A 19,350-nucleotide genomic window follows, 5' to 3' on the forward strand; every position below is an offset into this window, starting at 1 on the left:
ATTCAGGGCTCTTTTGGAGAGAACCATAGAGACAGTCTGTAGACCCCAGTGTGCTGGGAATCACAGGTTTTTTTGTGTCACTGCATCTGTTCCCTGAAACTTCCAGGACCTCTGATTTTTCTGTGCTCTGCATAGAGTTTTGTGATACTGGGATGAGAGATGCATATGAAAACACAGGCAGGTATAGAGGAAACATTCTGCTGTGTTCTGTATAGGTTTCCTTTTCACTCATCTTCCTTTCCTGCCACTAACAGTGCTGTTCCTCACTTCCATTTGTATTCTGTTTTATTTAACTCAAAAGAAAGTCTTGCTGATTAATAATTGTACCAGAGCAAGTCTGTGAGAACGCCTAGAATCAAGCTTTTATGTTTGGTTAGATGTGTCTTTCAGTTGTTTTTCTCTTCTGATGCTTTTGAATGGCTCTGCTTGGCAATAACCTGGAGTGCCTTGTGTGTTTGATGTTCCTCTGGCTGGAGTGAGTTCATGTGCAGCTGCATGAGATAATTGGGTGTAAGAGAGTTACTACCCTGAGTAGTGTATGGGAAGGTAAATGATGAGCCCCAAGCTGGCTGCCTCCCAGGGTGGAGCTGTGCTGTGAGCAACTGATCCCTGCAGAATCTGTCCCTCTGAGGCAGCTGCTGTTTTACCCAGAAAGGACACAGATCTCAGAAGAGAGCACTCCTGTAGGGACCTGTTTTATCTGGGGCTGTGATGTCCTTCCAGTGCACAGGAAATTCAGTCACAGTAGAAGCCAAAGGACACAGAGATGTAAAGGTGGGAGAGCCTAAAGAATGCCTGAGCAAGGGGGATTGGGTCTTGAGAGGTAGAAGGCAGAATAATTATGTGGCTTAATGAAAGCAGTGAGGTTACTATGTGAAAGGAGAAAAAATGGAGGATCAGAGTTACAAAAATCCCAGTCAGAGTGTAAGGAATGAAGCTTTTAAAATGTTCCCATTTATAAAAATGTAATGAGTGAGCAGATACAAGAAAGCATGTAATGGTAAGTAAAAGGTTTGATGTGTGAGGGAGTATTAGGTTATTTCTAGAATTTAAGCTGTCTCATTTTTTTTAAACATGGTTTATCCCTGCATTTGAATGAAAGGAATTAGAGGGGATCTGGCTGGTTATACTCACTAATACCAAGAGATAAGGAGCCCAGAAAAATACTTAGGCAGGATCAGGGCTCTGGAATAAGTCTTGTTCTGCCTTTTTACATGTACAATATCTTAACCAAGTGATGCAGGGGTCTGGCAGTTTGTAACATGAAGTGAAGACTGAAGTTTTAAGTTCTGTTCTTTTCCTGTTGTGTGGGGAAGGTAAATGGGTACTTTATGGGTGAGTAATGCTGCAGATGGACAGACCTCAGGAATTCTAAATCACCAACTGTCAAGCCATAAAGCAACTGATGCACATTTGAGGAAGCTTCTTCTCTGTGGATCAGAGGAACTGTGTATTTTTCCAGGCTTTTTGGATGCAGTTTTGTTCCATTATTTAACTTCAAAAATTTTTTCTATTCTTGTAACCTAGATTTAAAAAACACTTAGAGAAATAATGATTGGTGTAAGCAACATAATTTTCATGGTAAAAGCTGTGATCTGCCTACATACACAGAATATGTAGGACCTCTGAAATGGCACATTTCTGTGAGTCCTGAATAGGCTTTACTTGTTCAGCCTTTGTAAACCACTCTTTTCTTCTTTCTTTCTTTTTTTTTTTTTTTTTTCTTTTAAGTGCCAGCTACAAAGCTGAATACTATGAGCAAGCCCAGCTTGGGCCAGAGTGTGAGCAAATACGACCTCCTGGTGTGGTTTGAGATCAGTGAACTGGAGCCAACAGGGGAGTAAGTCCTATATTAATATTGTGATTAATATTGTGTTTCAAGAACCGTGGTTTATGAGGTTTCTGGGTTTTTCCCCTTTGTTATGTTCAGACCAGGCTGATGTTTAGCAGTCACCATGGAAAGGGCCTGGCTGGTTTGTAGTGATGGGTGTCCAATCTGCTGGCAGTAGTTGTCCCCATCAGAAGGGACTAAAGTGATAGAATGACTTTCTTTCACACTTGGATGGAACTTCTCTACCTGGTGAAGTTCCAGGCACAGGCAGCAGGAAAACAGCCCTGTGTAGGCCTTGGGTTTGGGCTCTTTGGGACACTGGAGGCTTTACTCCAGTCACACAGTCTCTGCTCAGTGTTCATCTCTGGACAGAGGTTTCCCCTGCCAGGTCTTCAGGGGTTATGCTGAGAAGTGAGTTGCAGTTTCCCATTGGTACTGGAGGTCCAGTGGGTGATGCTTCACAAGTCAGTGGTCTCTAATGGCAGAAGGAGCCTCTTTGGAGAGTGATAGGAAGAACTCAGGTGCCTTGAGCTGCTGCAAGGAGGAAGCTGCTGTGCAGGTACATGTGTGGTTCCCTGTCTCTCCCAGGTACATCCCTGCTATTGTGGATCACACCGGGGGCCTGCCCTGCCAGGGGACCTTCCTGCTGCACCAGGTACCGAGGGAGCTGTGGCACAGCAGGGCCGTGTCTGCAGGGAGGGAGGGGGTGCTGCTGCCTGGGTGTGCCCTCCTGTCCCAACAGGGACAGGCAGGGTGTCCCAGGCTGTGCTTGCTCTCCTGGCTTTGGGCTGGGACGAGACTGTGGCCCCAGGATGTTGCTGCTCCTGTGCTTGTCAGTGGGCATCCCACTCAGGAAAGAGCAAAGCCTTTTAAAAAGCAGGAACCTCTGGGGCCAGATTTGTGCCTTCGGTGTTCTCCAGCATCTCTAAGGACACAGAAGGATGATGGGGACTCAAATTCCTTTTGCTGTCTCTCACTGCTTGTGGTTATGACACATAATCTATGAAGTGACTGTATCTCAGTCATCTTAAATTCCTCTTATTATTGAAGTTGGAGGGGAGACGACCCACCTTGTGTTGGTCAGCATCGACTCCCCCTTTATTAATCAATCAATCACCTTTTATAACAGTGTTAATTCACTTCATGCATATTGCAAAATCTGAGCTCACAATAGGTCAGAGATAACATACCAACTCCTCCTTATGTTTCCAATACCAAGATTTGGGTTCTCAAAATTATTCTTGCTTTCCCAAAACAGCCAAAGATAGAACATCCACTTGTTATGAGAAAGCTGCCTGAGAACTCTGATGTGCAAGGCTCTCAAGGCCTTCATGTTTGCCACTTTTACCTGTAGTTAAAAATAACCTGAGAACCTCTGCTGTTCACAGAAACAGGCTGTGAGAATCTGCTCCTTACAGCTGCTTTCTAAGCCATCTCTGAAAAAATCTCCAACATCTTATAATCCTTAGTAATATTTTGTCTCTAGCTAGATTATGAAGATAACCCCAGTTAAATGTGGTTTATAGGTTTAAAGTTATACTTTTCCTACTCTGTCTTTGTGTGGAGTGAGAAGGGGAAGCATTTAATTTCTTTTACATACAAGAACATAACATCCCCTTGAAGTGAATTTTAGGGCCCTGAAACAAAGAATTGCTTGTTCAGTTACAGATGACATCTAATTATATTATTTAAATCACTTCAATGATATTAAATGATATTAATGATATCATTTAAATGATATTATTTACTTCACTTTTGCAGTACAAGTGCAGAACAGATGGGGTGTGTGTGAACTCTTGAGCAGTGTTTTGTTTCTGAACCCCACAGGGAATCCAGCGGAGGATCACAGTCACCATTATCCATGAGAAGGGCAGTGAGCTGCACTGGAAGGATGTGCGAGAGCTGGTGGTTGGTGAGTGAATGCTTTTGTGTCTTGCTCTGTCAGGAAGAAAAACTATTGCTGGTAATTCCTCTTTGTATCAGACTCTGTCATTTTTATGAGCACTGCCTGTAGGAGGAGAATTTTGAAAAAGATCCAGAGGAAGAACTCGAGTTTTGCAACTTGCATTTACAGCTGCTTGTTATTCATGTAGTGTGAAATTGTATTTGGGAAAACAAATTCCTTTTGTGTTGCAGTTTGAATTTTAATTGATTCCTCCTCCTTCCCTTTCTAGGCCGTATAAGAAATAAAGCAGAGGTAGATGAAGCTGCTGTGGATGCCATTCTGTCTTTGAATATTATCTCTGCAAAATACCTGAAATCCTCTCACAGCTCCAACAGGTAAGTGAATGAAGTGAGCCCTGCAGCAGGAATCTGAATTTATTTGACCTCTGATGTATTGGCAGATGTTTGGAAAGCTGGGAATGTGGCTAATTATTAAATGTAGAATTCCATGGGCACAGAACACACAGGTAGAGAACGAACATCAGTGTCAAATCTTGATCCATGGGAAGGGTTTGCTGACAATGCATCTGAATTGCTTTCCATGTGTATGGACCATATAGGGCAGGTGGAAAGGAACAGCTTAAGAGGAACTTAACCTAAAACTTCTAAACTGACATCAAGGTTTAGTGCTAGAATACAGCATTGAGGACTCCACATTGTTCTGCTTCAGTGTCTGCAGCCAAGTGCAGCAAGGCAGAGGGGAGCTTGGGCACAGCCTCTCCCTGCTCTGACAGCAGAGTCACTTGGCTTCTCCCTGCTCTGTTCAGCTGCTGCAAAGGAGGAATATCCCTGGAATGGGCTCTGAGTGGCTTTTTCCAGAGGGGAGGAAAATTTGAGTCTGTCTTTGCTGCACCTGCTGAGTGCTGGAGGTGGGATCCTTCCAAGCACTGGAATTCTTCCTTCTCTCTTAGAGGCCTGGACTTTGAATCACCTGTGGCATTAAAGTGGATTTGGGATGCTGCTCCTGCCTATGGGCTCTCTGCCACCTGGTGTCTGTAAAGGCAGCCAGGGACTGGGGGAGTGGCAGTTTCTGCCTTCCACTGAGAAATGGGTGTTTTAGTGTGTTTGAGTTAAGGGACCAGTGTCACTGGGAAACAGGGAGACTGCTGCTGCTTTCCTGTCTGATACTGTTGGATTTGCAGTTGGAAAGCCCTGTGCTTTCTGTTTTGTTTCAATAAATTCCTAAGTTCCTACAGGACTGTAGCTCTGTAGTTTGCTGTAAGGTGGCAGCTTGGGTGAAGGATGAGTGGGGTGAAGCTTTTGGCCATCTCATCCCAAAATGCCAAGGTTTGAGTTGTGGGATGAGTGCATGGCAGCATGGTGGAAGGGGATTGAGGCCCTGGTAAGGGATTATGTCTTAATGTTTGCTCATTGTCTGCAGTGTTTGTTGCTTTCTGTGGGGTTTTTCCACTTTGTTTTGTTTCTTAGTCCACTTGTTCTGTTCCTCTCAGCTGTTGCTTTTCTGTTCTGCTTTTGGCTGCACTAACCGAAGCACTTTCTATGTTTTTACAGGCTCTTTCTTGATAAGGATATGCCTAGGTATTTTTTGTTTGCTTCCTTTATCCATAAAGATTCTTGAAAATAGAATGCTTTATGTCCCATTTGTGTTGCTGCCACTTCCCTCAGCTTTTACTGAATTCTGTTAGCACAGCTCTTCCAGAAGTAGTCTTCCTCTTCCCCTTCCTCTTCCCCTTCCTCTTCCCTTTCCTCTTCCCTTGCCTCTTCCTCTTCCTTCCCCTTCCCCTTCCCCTTCCTCTTCCTCCTGCTCCTCCTCCTCTGTGTCAGAGGCTTATTCAGGTACAGTTCACTGGGGGATTTGTGGAGGTGAACTTTCCTTCACATGTGAGAGTAGGAGAATTTCCTTTGTCAGTCTTTCTGATTTTCTTGGTGTGCCATCAAACATAGACCCTTTTTGTAGTCCTTGCTATTTTTTCCCTTGTTCTGTTTCAAAGAGCTAAATTTGGAATTTCTCACTGTCTCTGACTCTGCAACTGATTGTTTGAAGGACCAAGGCAAGGACTGAATGATGAGGTTCCTTGAATTGCTCTGATCAAATAGCAGTGGCTGCCATGTGACTGCTCCTCAGCCTCTGTTCTGGGGCTGGATTTGCAAGTGAAATTTAACCCTGTGGTTGCCACTCCTTGGCTGAGCAGCGGGCAGAGGAGCCAGACATGCAGTGCTGCCCAGGCTGGGTTCCTGTCCCACCCTCCCAGGGGGATCCCAGCCCGGATGGCCCCTGCACTGCCTGGGGCACTTTGCACTCTGCTTTCTGTGCTCTGCTCTGCAGAAGAGAAGGCAGAGCCGTCAGTGCTCCCAGTTCCCCACCTCTCACTAATGCTAGGATCCACTGCAGAAGCAGTCCTAACCTGTTTACATTTAACCTGTAACATTTAACCTCTCTCTCCTCTCTCCCATGCTTTGTGTTCCGTGCTCCCTTTTCCTCCTTGTGCTGTTGGCCGTGCTGAAAGGAGTTTGCTCACTTCTGGTTTTTGTCTCACTCTGTAGCTATTGTAGCAAATTCTGGTTTGGGCAGGCAAAGCTGTGTATATTCACCTTCCTGGCTAGAAAAGATCCACTGAAATCCACAGCCTCAAAGCTGTGCTTGACTTTGTCTTGGTGTTTGTTGGAACATCATTTTGCTCCAGAGGGTGCTGGTATTTCTGCACTGAGGAGCATTTACACCTGTGTGCTCTCTCCATGAGGAGAAATCTTGTTTGGCAAATGGTGCAGAACTGATGTTGGGGCTACATACAGTGCTTTTTTTCTTGTTTCTTCAACCTCCACCCTGCTGTTTGTCCTTTGTCTTTAATTTCATCTTCTATTTTTCTGAGTTGGGAATTAGTAACTTATTTTAAAAAAACAATATACATGAAGCACTTTCTTGCTTTTAGTACTACATCATTTGGACTCAAAAAGGGATAAAAATAGCAAGAGGATTTGGGAGGGAAATTATATAGAGGTGATGAAGAATGAACACCTTCTGTTGCTGTCACCAGTGTGGAAAGATGTACTGAGTTCCTCAATAGGGGCATAGCTCTTCTTTCCAAAGGGGCCTTCCTGAAAGCAGCTGCTGCCTGTGAGAAAGGAGAAAGCTGATTTCCCCAAGCCCCTGCTGGAGAGGGGAGAGTCTAATGATGCCTTTGGATGTGGTGATTGAGCTGTGCTGTGTGTGATGCTGTCTCTCACTTTTTACTTGAACCTTCTGGATTGCTGGGGTAAACTATGGGAGCTTTCATCTCCTCTCTTTCCTTGTGCCAGACTGAAGATACCTCTTACAGAAGTCCTAAAATATGGTGTAGAAAGAATCTTCCCATGTACTTTTAAGATCCAGCTGGGCTGAATTTCAGCAGTAAAAATTAATTTTCTCTCTTTAGAAACAACTGTTCAGTTCTGACTTCTCTGTAGAGTTCTGACAGCTTTTGTTTTCTGCATTCCCTCATTTCTCTTTTAGATGAGTGCTCTCCATAACAGGCAGTGGTCTTTACACCACACTGTTTGGGGTAGAAATAAATGATCTTGGAAATAAAGAGAAGGTTTTTGCTTCAAGTATTTGTTACCCACATGACTGGAGGATGATACCAGAAAGAGAAGCTTTACACTGAGTGATGAGGGGGCTGCAGAGGAACTCTTCCTAGTGACCTTTTGCTGTACTTCTTTCCAGGACTTTCTACCGGTTTGAGGCAGTTTGGGACAGTTCCTTGCACAACTCCCTGCTCCTCAATCGAGTGACGCCGTATGGAGAGAAGATCTACATGACCCTTTCTGCCTACCTGGAGGTGAGACACCAGGGCCTTCCTGCTGGCTATAAACTGCTTGAGACAGGACACAGGGTGTACCCACGAGAAATGGATTCAAAAGTGATTTGAATGCTGAAGCCAGTAAGAGTATTTATTCATTTCCTGAGGACAGGGTGGAAAAAATGTAATCATAGTTAACATCTTGATGTCAAGGTATTACTGCCTTGCAACACAAGAGATACTGGCGGTCTTGCCTTTTTGTGCCTTGTTTTATCTATCTTTGTATCTGAAAATCCACTGGAATCAGTGAATATTGCTGTGTAAGTACTGGTGTTACAAACAGCAGCTTAGCTCTTGGCTTGTGTGCAAGACCCTGTTGTTTTGTGTAGTAAAATCATTTCATGGGATGCATCAAGAAATTTGGCAGCTCTCTTTCACAGATACACATGAAAATCCTTCACCAAAGAGCCAAACAAGAGCAGATTTGCAGAGCTGTCCCAAGAGCTAAGGGCAGCAGTGTAACATGGCACAGTTGGCTGCAGCCATTCACTCCTTGCTGGTGTTCCCTCAGCTCGACCACTGCATCCAGCCCGCTGTGATCACCAAGGACGTGTGCATGGTGTTCTACTCGCGGGACGCCCGGATCTCCCCGCCGCGCTCCCTGCGCAGCCTCTTCGGCAGCGGCTACTCCAAATCCCCCGACTCGTAAGTGCAGCTGCACTTCTGTTCCTTTCTTGGCAATATTTCTGCTTCCTCTTAGAGGATTTCGTTTCGTTTTCTTAATTTTTTCCCTTGAAACTTTGCCTGCTCATAGGTTCTCCAGTCTGGTGTTGAATGTTCTTTCTCACATTTATTTCAGTGGAACTCTGATGGCTTCTCTCTTTACTGGCCTCTTTTCCATATAAACAGAGCTGGGCAGAGGGATCCATTTTTCAATTTGCATCCTGACCTGGAATTTGCTGCATCATGTGCTCTTCCCAGTGCAGGGTGGGGTGGGAACAGGGGGGAAATGCCTTTTTTTAGGATCTTGCAGTTCTGGCTATTTTGTGCAAGAGTAGTATTGAAATCTAGTTCTAACTAACAACTATACTTTAAATTCTGCTTTGGGAACCACTGAGTTAAAGCTGAAGCACTTTATTTCTGAAGATAATAAATAGTGTGTTTTTGCTTCTTCTGCTTTCCTGTGAACAGCAATCGAGTAACTGGGATCTATGAACTGAGTTTATGCAAAATGTCAGACACAGGAAGTCCAGGTAAGCAGCAACCGGGTGATAAATATGATGATAAATATGAAATATTGCAGAAAATTTCTCAGGGAGAATGGAGTGAACATTTCTGTCCTGATCAGAAGCAGTTCCTGTGTTTCATAGGAGCAGTGGAACATTGTTATTCTGTAAAATACTTACTCAGGCTTTTACTTTAGACTCAGGTCTGTGTTTACCATTGGTAAACAAGGATTCACTGGAAACTCGATGTTTTCTGACATGGGTAGCTCAGGACACTGAGTGCATGTATCACATCATGCCCCTGATAACCCATGGCTCATAACCAACAGGTGAGACTGGGTTTTGCAGCAGGAGAGCTTTTTCTTGTCTTTTGAAGATGCTGCTCATTTCTGATGCCAACTTCACCACTTGGAAGGAATATAGTTCATGGTGTATCTGTGTGGTTTTCTTCTAAGATGTAGAAACTGAAGTCCTTGTGTTGAATTAGACTGAACAGGAGTTTACATTATATCTTGGTCAATAGAAAATATCTAAAAAAGTAAGAAAGCTGGACTAAATAAAATATCTTTGGTTGTGTATTTGCAGGCAATGAAATCGTTATGTTGTGTATTTCCAGCCAAGCAGCAGAGGTGCTGGTTCTTTGCAGATTGCTGATTCTTTCTCTGTGACACCTCTCTGGCTATGGTTTTAACATGTTTTGTGTTGTTTTTTACTGCTCAGGAATGCAGAGGAGGAGGAGGAAAGTCCTGGATACTTCTGTGGCATATGTGAGGGGTGAAGAGAACCTGGCAGGTTGGAGGCCCAGGGGGGACAGCCTCATTCTAGAGCATCAGTGGGAACTGGAGAAACTGGAGCTGCTGCATGAGGTGAGTAAGGAGATGGAAGTCAAGATTTAAATGAATTCTCCTGGCAGAGAAGATACAAAGCGTGTGGCTGGCTGCTGAGTAGAGTCCTCAGCTCAGAATCTCAGTGTATTCAAAATAGCAAATTCAATTTCCAGTGCCACTGTAAACTCCCTTCCCTGGGGAGAGTTACTGGTATGAATAGTAAAGGATTCCTAAGAATTCAGTGGCTGTAAAATTGGCACCTTCCTGGAGGGGACGGCACTGATTTCTTTTCTCACTAGGTGGAAAAAACGCGGCATTTTCTTCTGCTTCGTGAGAAGCTTGGTGACAGCATCCCCAAGTCCCTGAGTGACTCGTTGTCTCCCAGCCTGAGCAGTGGAACCCTCAGCACCTCCACCAGCATTTCCTCTCAGATTTCCACCACGACCTTCGAGAGCGCGGTGACGCCCAGCGAGAGCAGCGGCTACGACTCGGCCGACATCGAGAGCCTGGTGGACAGGGAGAAGGAGCTGGCCACCAAGGTATGGCACAGGGCAGCCATCCTGCAGGCAGCCACAGGGGACTGCAGGGCAGCCTCGAGCTGCTCAGAGAGCTTGGGGAATATCCAGTAGGGTGAGAGTTTCGTTTGAACATCTTGGGTAGTGAAATAAGCCGCTTTCACCGGCCGGGGCTGCTGGGGAGGTTTGGGCTGTGGCTGTGTCTCATTCCCCTGTGTTAGTGGTTCTATAAAAACTTTCTAATTTTATCAAGTGAAGTGATTACTATCCTCTTCTGTGATTTTTCATTGAAGTTTAGGATTTGTTTTTTCTTTAACGACCTGCCAAGTGTGTCTTGGCAAATCACCTGTTCAAATTTCCCTGAAAATCTAAATACAAAGTTCTTCTCTGTGTCTCATTTGTTTCCCCCTTTAGTGTCTGCAGCTTCTTACTCATACCTTCAATCGGGAATTCAACCAGGTGTACAACAGCATCAGTGATTGTAAGGTAAATATTTCATGTAATATTTAATTGCAATACACTCTATTTGTGGTACAATAGCAGCATGTTTGTGAGTCATGGAATCTGCTGATACTATCAAAAGATAAACCACTTTATATTAATTTATTATTTTTTATTTTCAGTCCTTTGGAAGCATTTGGCTATTCAGCATCAGGTTCCAAGGGCTATGGCAGGAATTGGCAGTGGTGTGGGCTTGCAGTGTAGTACAGTACCCAGTTTATTAGCAGACTCTCACTGTCTTCCCCTACATACACTTTCCCTATGTAGAAGGATAAATCTACTCTTAAAAATTTTGTCAGTAGGCAAAGGGAATACCAGGTTTCAAAGTGGATGATGTTTTATCACTGAAGGAGTCACAGTGTGAATAATCAGAAGTGTAGGACATTGATGATAACAAGCTGTGTCTGCATAAACAGTGCTCTGTTTCTGCCCCCAGATGGGCTTGTGGTGGTTTGTGTGAAAATTTGCCTGCTGACGAGGGGAATGGCTGATGAGAAAGCCTTTGTGCTCCCTGAGCCATCCCTGCCGAGGGCATTCTGAGCCAGAAGGAGCCCCAGCTGCAGCCCAGCTGCTGAGATGTGTTTGTGCTTGCAGCTCTCGGATATTTCTCCCATTGGGCGGGACCCGTCCGTGTCCAGTTTCAGCAGCGCCACCCTCACCCCTTCATCCACCTGCCCTTCTCTGGTGGACTCCAGGTGCAATTCAGTTGACCAGAAGTAAGTGTAGTGTATTAAAAGGAAACATCACTTTTCAGTGCTTCACACATCTCTTTGCTGTTCTCTGATTTGTTTTTCCTCTTTTCTTCCTTTTCCCTGCTTTCAGATGTTTCTCTGTACAGCCCCCTTGCCTTCCTTCTCCAGTCACTCTGCACAATTCTTTTTCATTTTGTTCTTTTGAAGTGCTGTTTTTCCTGCTTGTGTTGGGGCAACAGTCAGATGCTTGGCATTCCAGTGACCAGTGCATCTACAGTGTGCAGAGTCCACAAGTTTTTTCAGAGGTCTTTTGAAAAGGTCTACTAATAACGACCCAGAATAAACCAGTTTGGCCATTAATCTGTTTATCTTTTTCAGCTGTATCTATACAAGATATTTTTGATGAAATTAGTAATAACTATGTAGTAAAAGGCATAATTTGTACCTTTTCAGTTCAGCATCCCTGAGGGAGGAGTGCTGAGGAAGTAGAACATTTTACATCAAACAGTAGTAGGAAGTGGGTCTGTGTTGTGACTACGTTTAGCAGGAGAAAAATGGTAGAAGTAGTGGGGAAGCAACTTACTAGTGGTTATTATAAGTTTTATTCCACAGATATCAAGGGAAAATGCTATTCAGTATTGTACAAAAGGATCCCAATGTCATAAAATAAATCTGGGCTGGAGGAAGGAACTTCAAGTCGGCCTGAAGATGCAGTTTAAATTCCATTGTCGCACTCAGTTGCTTTATTGTGATTTACTTCGTTTTCTCTACTTTTTTTAAAGGACACCAGAAGCAAATTCTCGTGCCTCCAGTCCCTGTCATGAGGTGGAGCAGTTCCAGATAATTCCTGCAGTAGAAACTTCCTACCTTGCCAGAGCTGGAAAGAACGAGTTCCTAAACCTTGTTCCTGATATTGAGGAAATCAGACCAGGGTAAGTTTTTTATTGTTGTGTGGTTGTGGCTTCCCAAGAGCTCTCACAGGGGCTTTCTGAGATTCTGAGGTTCTGTGCCCCATTTGAAGAGGGAAATTTAACAGGTGATAGCAGAGCTGCAGATGGATGGAGGAAGACTGTCAGACTTTTGCATAGATGTTGGAAACACCATGCAGCTTGTTTTAGAAGAACTTTTTCAGAATACTGTTGCAGACAAAACAGGACCAGTTATTAAGGACCAAGTGTCTTACACAGTGTTTTGCAGTTAATAGGGATACTCAGGGGAAAATCTATTTCTGTATTGACGTGGGTTTATTTTTTCCAGCTCTGTGGTGTCAAAGAAAGGATACCTCCACTTCAAGGAGCCGCTCTCCAGCTCCTGGGCCAAGCACTTTGTGGTGGTTCGCCGTCCTTATGTTTTTATTTACAACAGTGACAAAGATCCTGTAGAAAGAGGAATCATAAACTTATCCACAGCTCAGGTGGAATACAGTGAGGATCAACAGGCAATGGTGAAGGTCAGTGTGAGAGCTGTTGTTTATTTATCCATAAAGCAGGGACATTACAAGTAGCAGTGCATCTGTACCATCAGGTGTGTCATCTCTGTTCTGAGGAAAATGGATCTGAGTTGTGGAGACATTGAGGATCCTGCCCACAAAGTTCCAGATAGTTCAGGCTTTCTTATGGTTTTGGACACAGTTGTACAGAGAGTGACCCTGACTGCTGTCACACATCAGATTAGCTTTCAGGAGGATGTGTTGGTGCCACCACCCTGCATGTTGGGTTTTTGCAGCTTCCTTTGTATGGTTTTTTGGGCTTGTGTGTTTTGTTTGTTTAAAAACAAAACCCCACAAAACAACGCATACAAACATCCTGCAAGTAATCAAGTGAACTCTACTGGTCCATCTCTTAAAGCCCACACTCAGCAGTTAACACTCTGTTTTGTAGAGGGAATGAGTAATTATACCCTGGCAATCACCAGTGAGACATGAATGAAAGGGGGATGTGATGGAGCAGATTCTCTCCGAGGGGAAATGTGCATCAGCCTCTGTGCTTGCAGACTTTGTGTTTAAATTGTTTACATTGTCCTTGCTGTTGCAGACCCCCAACACGTTTGGAGTGTGCACCAAGCACCGTGGAGTCCTGCTGCAGGCCATCAATGACAAGGACATGAATGACTGGTTGTACGCCTTCAATCCTCTCCTGGCCGGCACCATTCGGTGAGGGGGGCCCTGCTCACACCTCAGGCAGTGCCTGCTCTCAGATTTGAGCTTTGCTCTCAGCAATTTGACAGGATGTGAGAACTGGAGCAGGGAGGAGAGTAGGCAGAAAAACGCCCAGAACAATCAGAAAACAAACCAGCCCTGTGTTTCAGGAGCTGCAGGGGCTGTTGTTTTGGCTTGTGACGTTCTGAACAGCCATGTCCAGTCTGAACATGTGTGGGATGCTACATTTGGAGACCACAAGATGGTTTCCTTGTATTGCCACTTTACAAATTTTTAAAGTTTCTTACTTCCTCTGGGCTGGACTGCCTTTTTAGGTTCTTGATTATGAGCTAAAGCAGAAATCATGTTCCCTTTTATAACTTCTCTGGCAGCCTTTCCATTATCACAGACAGCCCCTGATTGCTGGACACATCTTACTCCACTACATCAAAAAACTCCAAAATCTAAAAAACGAAGCTGTTACCATACAGCATCAAATAATTTCTGAGCAGTGAAGCCCTTAAATGATCCCTCCTCTCATTAAAGAAGCAGAACAGAGAATTATTTTTCATTACATTTTACTTTCTTAACAAATGGAGTAAACTAGGGCTGTACCAAAGAATTTAAAAAAAAAGAAAGGTGGATAAACTTTGGGGAGGGAGGAAAAATGAGCTTTCATAATTCACCAACTGCTTTTTCCCTCTTTTTTTGTGCAGGTCGAAGCTGGCTCGAAGACGCACGGGCCAGATGAAGTACTGAGTCCATGTAATGTTCTCATCTGTTCTCACCTTCCCATAGATAGTGTTACCTCTCATTTTCTCTTTGTGATTCTTGACAGTTTCTCTTGTATGTAATCCTGTGGCTTAACATCCCCCACCTTCCCCACTCCTTCAGCACATTTTCTAGGTATTCTAACCCTACCTTGTTTCTTTTCACCTGTACCTGAATTGTACTAGTAGCATGTGGCCAAACAAAAAGAGAAAGAAAAAAAAAATCAAAAAAATCGAGTGATTATGCACGACTCTGAAAAGAAAAAAAAATTTCCTATAACAATTGTTTATCCATTTCAACTGACCTTTTGGTGTCTGTCCCACTGTCCACTGTCTGTCTAGACTGCTACAGGGTTTTCATTCAATTTGTGACTTGGCAGTGGTCATTGGTTCCCTCAGGGCAAAGTTCCAATGCCAGGGAAAGATAAATTGTTTAATGGAGACATTACCCAGCCAGGAACTGCAATAGCTCCTCAGGCTTTCTGGATCCAGCCTCGAAGTTAAACTCTGTTGAAAGCTGATATTGGACAAATCTATCTGGACAGACTGGATTTGGGACTTTGTTTCTGAGTTTCCAGGGCCCAGCAGGCTAAGGCACGAGCTAGGAAAATTGAGGGAACAAACCAGGAGGGGCTGGCTAGAACAATCTGCTTGAAACTCTTGCTGTGGGGGTTGCAGGTGAACAGTGCTTGGGTTTAACTCTTTCCCAGAAGAGTTTCCATCAGCACACACTCCTCAGCCTCTGAACTGAGGAGTTTCCATCAGCACACACTCCTCAGCCTCTGAACTGAGGAGTTTCCATCAGCACACACTCCTCAGCCTCTGAACTGTGCTGATATGAGGGGAGATAGACCACAGACTGAAATATGAGATAAAATCCCCGAAATTTCAGATGCTCAAGCCATGTATTGGACAGATGGGGGAGTGTTAAATAGAAATGAAAGTTCCTCCCTGGGAAGGGGCTGGGACTGCCATGGCTGTGTCAGGGCTGCTCCCAAGGGCCTGTTTGTGCATCCCTAACCTGTAATGATCCTGTGTCACCCCCCTGTCCATGGGAGCACCCAGGGTCTGTGCAACACTTCCTAGGCAGTGTTCACACCTGCAGTGTTCTCAGGGAGCCACAGGACACTCTCAGTTCCTTTGGAAATAACTGCTGAGTGTCTCCTAATTTCCCTGCTGCAGTTTTCATCAGCTAAACCCCGCTGTATTCAGAGTTAACCCCTCTGGGGAACAGAGCAAGTGGATTCTGGTCCTGGTCAGTGGCATGTCATAGTTGGCTCCTTGGGCACCAGCTGGGTGGTGTCAGTTCTTGGCCTGCAGTGTGAATTCTTGTGGCCAAAGCTTTGCTCCTTGCCCCAGGAAAGAAGAGCAGAATGAATTTCCTTTTGGGGAAGTGAGCTCCCCTCTCTCAGTCAGGTGTTGGGGATGCTGTGTGCTCTTTCCTGCTGTGTTACCTTTCCTGCTGCACCCAGGGCCCTGCTGGGGCTGGCTGTGGTCCTGGGCAGTGTAAAGGGGTTTCAGCAGGGGAGAGGTGAGGGTCTGTCCCCCCTTGCAGGGGGCACAGCAGGCACAGTGCAGCCCAGGAGGCTCAGTGGGGTTCAGGCCACGCGTGTGGGGCACTGGGCTGTGCTGAGGAGGCTTTGCTGGCTGGGGCCTCATGCCCAGGGCAGCTCAGGGCACACTGGGAGCTGCTGGCAGGCACAGGAGCAGGGACACGGAGCTCACACTTGCTACCTTGACATATCTCCAGGTAGTTCTCAAGCTAACTCATGCTCATGCTGTCTCTGTGCTCCCCAGATTTACTTCAGAACTGGCAGCCAGAGTGAGGGAGCATCCTGGGCACCCAGGAACATGATAGGAATAGGGTTTTGGTTTTGTTTTTTTTTTTTTTTTCCCTTTTGTTTTTGTCTTGTTTAACTGTGTGTGACTCTTAATACAGTGATGATATTCCTTTGTTATGCAATGATGATAAAGCACTTCCAGTGTGTGGATAAAACTGCTTGTCCTGCAGGAGGGCTCCTCACACTGCAGCTAAGCTGATCTCAAGAATTAGGTTAATTCTAAGCATTAAGTTATTGCTGCCATCACCACTGTTTGTAATGACAGTGGAACCTGTTTGAGGAGGCAGAGTGATTGGGGTGGGGGTAGGTTGTGACACACTGAGAGCATTTTAACATTATCTGTTTCTTTTTTTTAACTAGAAGAAAACTAGTTTTCTAAGTCTTTGCTTTGGATGAGCCAGAGAATGAACCATGTGGTTACAGGCATTGCACAAAATCATGATAAAGGGATCTTCATTTAAAAGCAGGAAGAGACAGATGCTTATCTTACAGAGGGCTTGAAGTGTTACAGTTGTTGCATAAATGTCACTCTTCTGTCTTAAAACTCCAAGCAAATTCTGGTGACTCGAGGTCTGAGTGGATAATGGATCATCAGAAGACCAAAAGTCTGGTTTTAAGCATCAGCATCTCTTAAAGCTGCATAATCTGTAACAAACTAGGTCCTTGTTGTGTGGAGTTCAAATGGGCATCACTGTTTTCTGGTCTGACATAAAGGCAGACAAAGTTTTTCTGCAATTACTGAAGCCTGCTTTGAGACATTTGGGTTTTCCTACTTAAAACTGAACTGAAACCAGTCCAAGTTTTCTTTAAAGAGATAACAAACCAAACAAATAAACAAAAAAAGTGAATTTCCATTCACTTCAAAGCTTAGCCCAACATGTTAGAAATTTCTTTTTGGAAGCAGAATGAGGAAGGAAAAATATGCTAAGTTACCTTGTGCTGACACTCCAAAGCCCATTGTTGGTTTCCTGCTGTGTGTGTGGAGTCCCAGGGTCAGACAGCTCTGGGGACTCAGCCTGTGCTGCTGAGGGCCTGCCAGCCCGTGAGGACACGCACCAGCAGGGGCTTGGTGGGCATTGCCTGGGGGGAGCCAGTGTCAAACTCTGCTGCATTTGGGTTTTTGCGTTCCTCGCCAAAAGGAAGGGGAAAACTGTCCTTTTTGTCCATTGAAAATTATGTTGGATCTTCCTGGGTATTGTAAAATTAAGCTAAACCTCCTATACTGTGTTTTAGAAATGCACTTTAAGTACCTTTTAAAGAAGATTCCTGTATTCTGGGAATACAGAAGAGAAGGGAGCACTATTTCCAGAGAGTATGATTTCCCGACTGCCAAGAAAAGGTTTTTTGTGTCAATGTCTGACAGTCCTTATTACTGATTAGCATGGTATTTCAAAGCAAAGACTTCACTTTTTGCTGCTTGTTATCTAATTTACAGGGATTTAATTTTATGTAATGTATTGTATATTTATACATCTGTAATTAATTGCACATTAGATAAGAAAGAGGATTAGCTTCGGTCTAACACCCACTGGTACTAAAGAGCCTGTGCACGTGGATCTGCCTGTACCTGCACACCCGAGCTGCTGCAGCTGGGGCTGGGTGTTGTGCTGGAGGGGAGCTGTGACTGCTCTGCAGGAGGAAGGTGATGCTGTGCTGTGCTGGGTGTTGTGCTGGAGGGGAGCTGTGACTGCTCTGCAGGAGGAAGGGCAGCTGGTGCTGTGCTGGGCGTTGTGCTGGAGCTGAGCTGTGACTGCTCTGGACAGGAAGGTCCTGCTGTGCTCGGGAGGGCTGTGCTGCCGGGCCCTGCGTTGCATCTCTCCGTGGTAGTCACCAACCCAGTCTGTGCTCCGGCTGTAGTGTCTGTAGCAGGATGTATTAACTTCGTGCTTCCTTGTTTCAAAACATCAGCTGCTCAAGAGCAGGACTGACTTTTGTTCAGAAGGCCATTTATGTGTTCAATGTATTTGAAATCAAAACTAGTCCAACACTAACCAGATGATTGTGTCCAATGTCATTGGGAACAGGATTGAAATTGCTGGGATCAGCTGTGTATTCAGAAAAGTGCTGTGGAGCTCCTAAGTCTTCAATTCTTAACGTTGCCAAGTGAATGGGCTGCCCCTGAGCAGTGCTGAATTTTCCTCCTGCTTGCCTGGAAACCAGGGCCTGGAAGCAGAGGGAGTCTGGAATGGTCAGCACTTCCCAGGGTCAGGTCTGAATTTTCCACTTTGCTTGTTCACATTTCATGTGTGGTTGGTTGTGGCTCCCGGGTTTGGACATCAGACGTGCTGTTCACAGAATACATCCCTTGGAATTGCGGTCCCCATGTCCCTGTAATCTCTGTACACAAGGTATACAAGGTAAATGCTGTATAAGTGGCCTTCTTGAACAAATCTCTTTGCAAACTGATTTCATCCCAGCGAAGGAGTGTATCAGCAACACTGTACATTAATTTCAGGTTTTCATTTTCTTATTTTATTTTGTAAATATATCCGATATTTGGAGCTTGAGTATACAAAATGTAAATATAGTTCATGTATTTGTACTAATTCTGATCCATTTGCTGTATAGCCTTAGGTGTGCAATGCAGATATCTAACTGTGTATGGTAACCTTGCACCACTGAATTGTTAGTGAACGAGGTGAAACAATAAAGGTACAACCAGTGCATTAGCAGACAGAATGTGTGCTCCTGTCATTATGATTTAATTACTTGTATCTTACATCAATTTCTTGCTTTTAAAACCTGTGCTGAAGAAGCTGATCCTTTAATGAAGTTTATCTTGACTGCTCTTGAAGAAGGGGTGCCCAAAATGAACCTAAAACTTGATGGGCCAGATTGTTGCGGGTCATCTTGTTTAGAAAATAACTTATACAGAATTTAATAGAAACTATGGTCTCAAGGTGTGTGTGTGTCCGATGCATCGGAGCGAAGGTGGGGCAGCGGCTTTGTCCTCCTGGGATCGCCTCGGTGCTGACGGAAGGACGGGTTTGTCAAGTTTGGCCTGGCCGCACCAAGACAAACGGGTAGCGGTGATAGCTGAGGGGCTGATGCCGCCTGGGACAATGTTCAGCGCCAGAATCGAAGCCAGTTAATAATAATTACTAATGACAAACTGCGCAGTTCCCGGCGGGATCAGGGGTGCGTGTCGCTGGGAACAGAGGCACAGCCGACGGCACGGGGAATCTGCCCGGCTCCTCCGCGAGCGGGCGCGGCTCCTCGGGGCTCCCGGGGCTCCCGGGGCTCCTCGGGGCTCGCAGGCGGCGGGGAAGCGTCAGAGCCCGGCGGGGACAGCGCGGGGACAGCACAGAGCGGGCCCGGCCCCCACCCGC

General features: G+C 45.1%; 1 protein-coding gene across 9 annotated transcripts in view; it reads left to right on the forward strand.

Moving 5' to 3' along the window:
* KIF1B (kinesin family member 1B) overlaps positions 1-18,700 on the forward strand; it is a 79,507-nt gene extending 60,807 nt beyond the window's left edge. For all 9 annotated transcript variants that reach the window (XM_074558847.1, XM_074558853.1, XM_074558850.1 and 6 more), the window contains 15 exons: positions 1,732-1,840; positions 2,420-2,486; positions 3,659-3,743; positions 4,006-4,111; positions 7,437-7,551; positions 8,084-8,217; positions 8,704-8,765; positions 9,459-9,604; positions 9,865-10,104; positions 10,495-10,566; positions 11,176-11,297; positions 12,056-12,205; positions 12,531-12,723; positions 13,307-13,425; positions 14,127-18,700. In XM_074558847.1, the coding sequence (XP_074414948.1) occupies positions 1,732-1,840; positions 2,420-2,486; positions 3,659-3,743; positions 4,006-4,111; positions 7,437-7,551; positions 8,084-8,217; positions 8,704-8,765; positions 9,459-9,604; positions 9,865-10,104; positions 10,495-10,566; positions 11,176-11,297; positions 12,056-12,205; positions 12,531-12,723; positions 13,307-13,425; positions 14,127-14,169 (1,763 nt within the window). In that variant the 3' untranslated portion in view covers positions 14,170-18,700. The remainder of the gene's footprint in view (positions 1-1,731; positions 1,841-2,419; positions 2,487-3,658; positions 3,744-4,005; positions 4,112-7,436; positions 7,552-8,083; positions 8,218-8,703; positions 8,766-9,458; positions 9,605-9,864; positions 10,105-10,494; positions 10,567-11,175; positions 11,298-12,055; positions 12,206-12,530; positions 12,724-13,306; positions 13,426-14,126) is intronic.
* Positions 18,701-19,350: the final 650 nt, after the last annotated feature.

Source organism: Zonotrichia albicollis, chromosome 25 (genome assembly GCF_047830755.1).
Source record: "Zonotrichia albicollis isolate bZonAlb1 chromosome 25, bZonAlb1.hap1, whole genome shotgun sequence".
Classification (NCBI taxonomy): domain Eukaryota; kingdom Metazoa; phylum Chordata; class Aves; order Passeriformes; family Passerellidae; genus Zonotrichia; species Zonotrichia albicollis.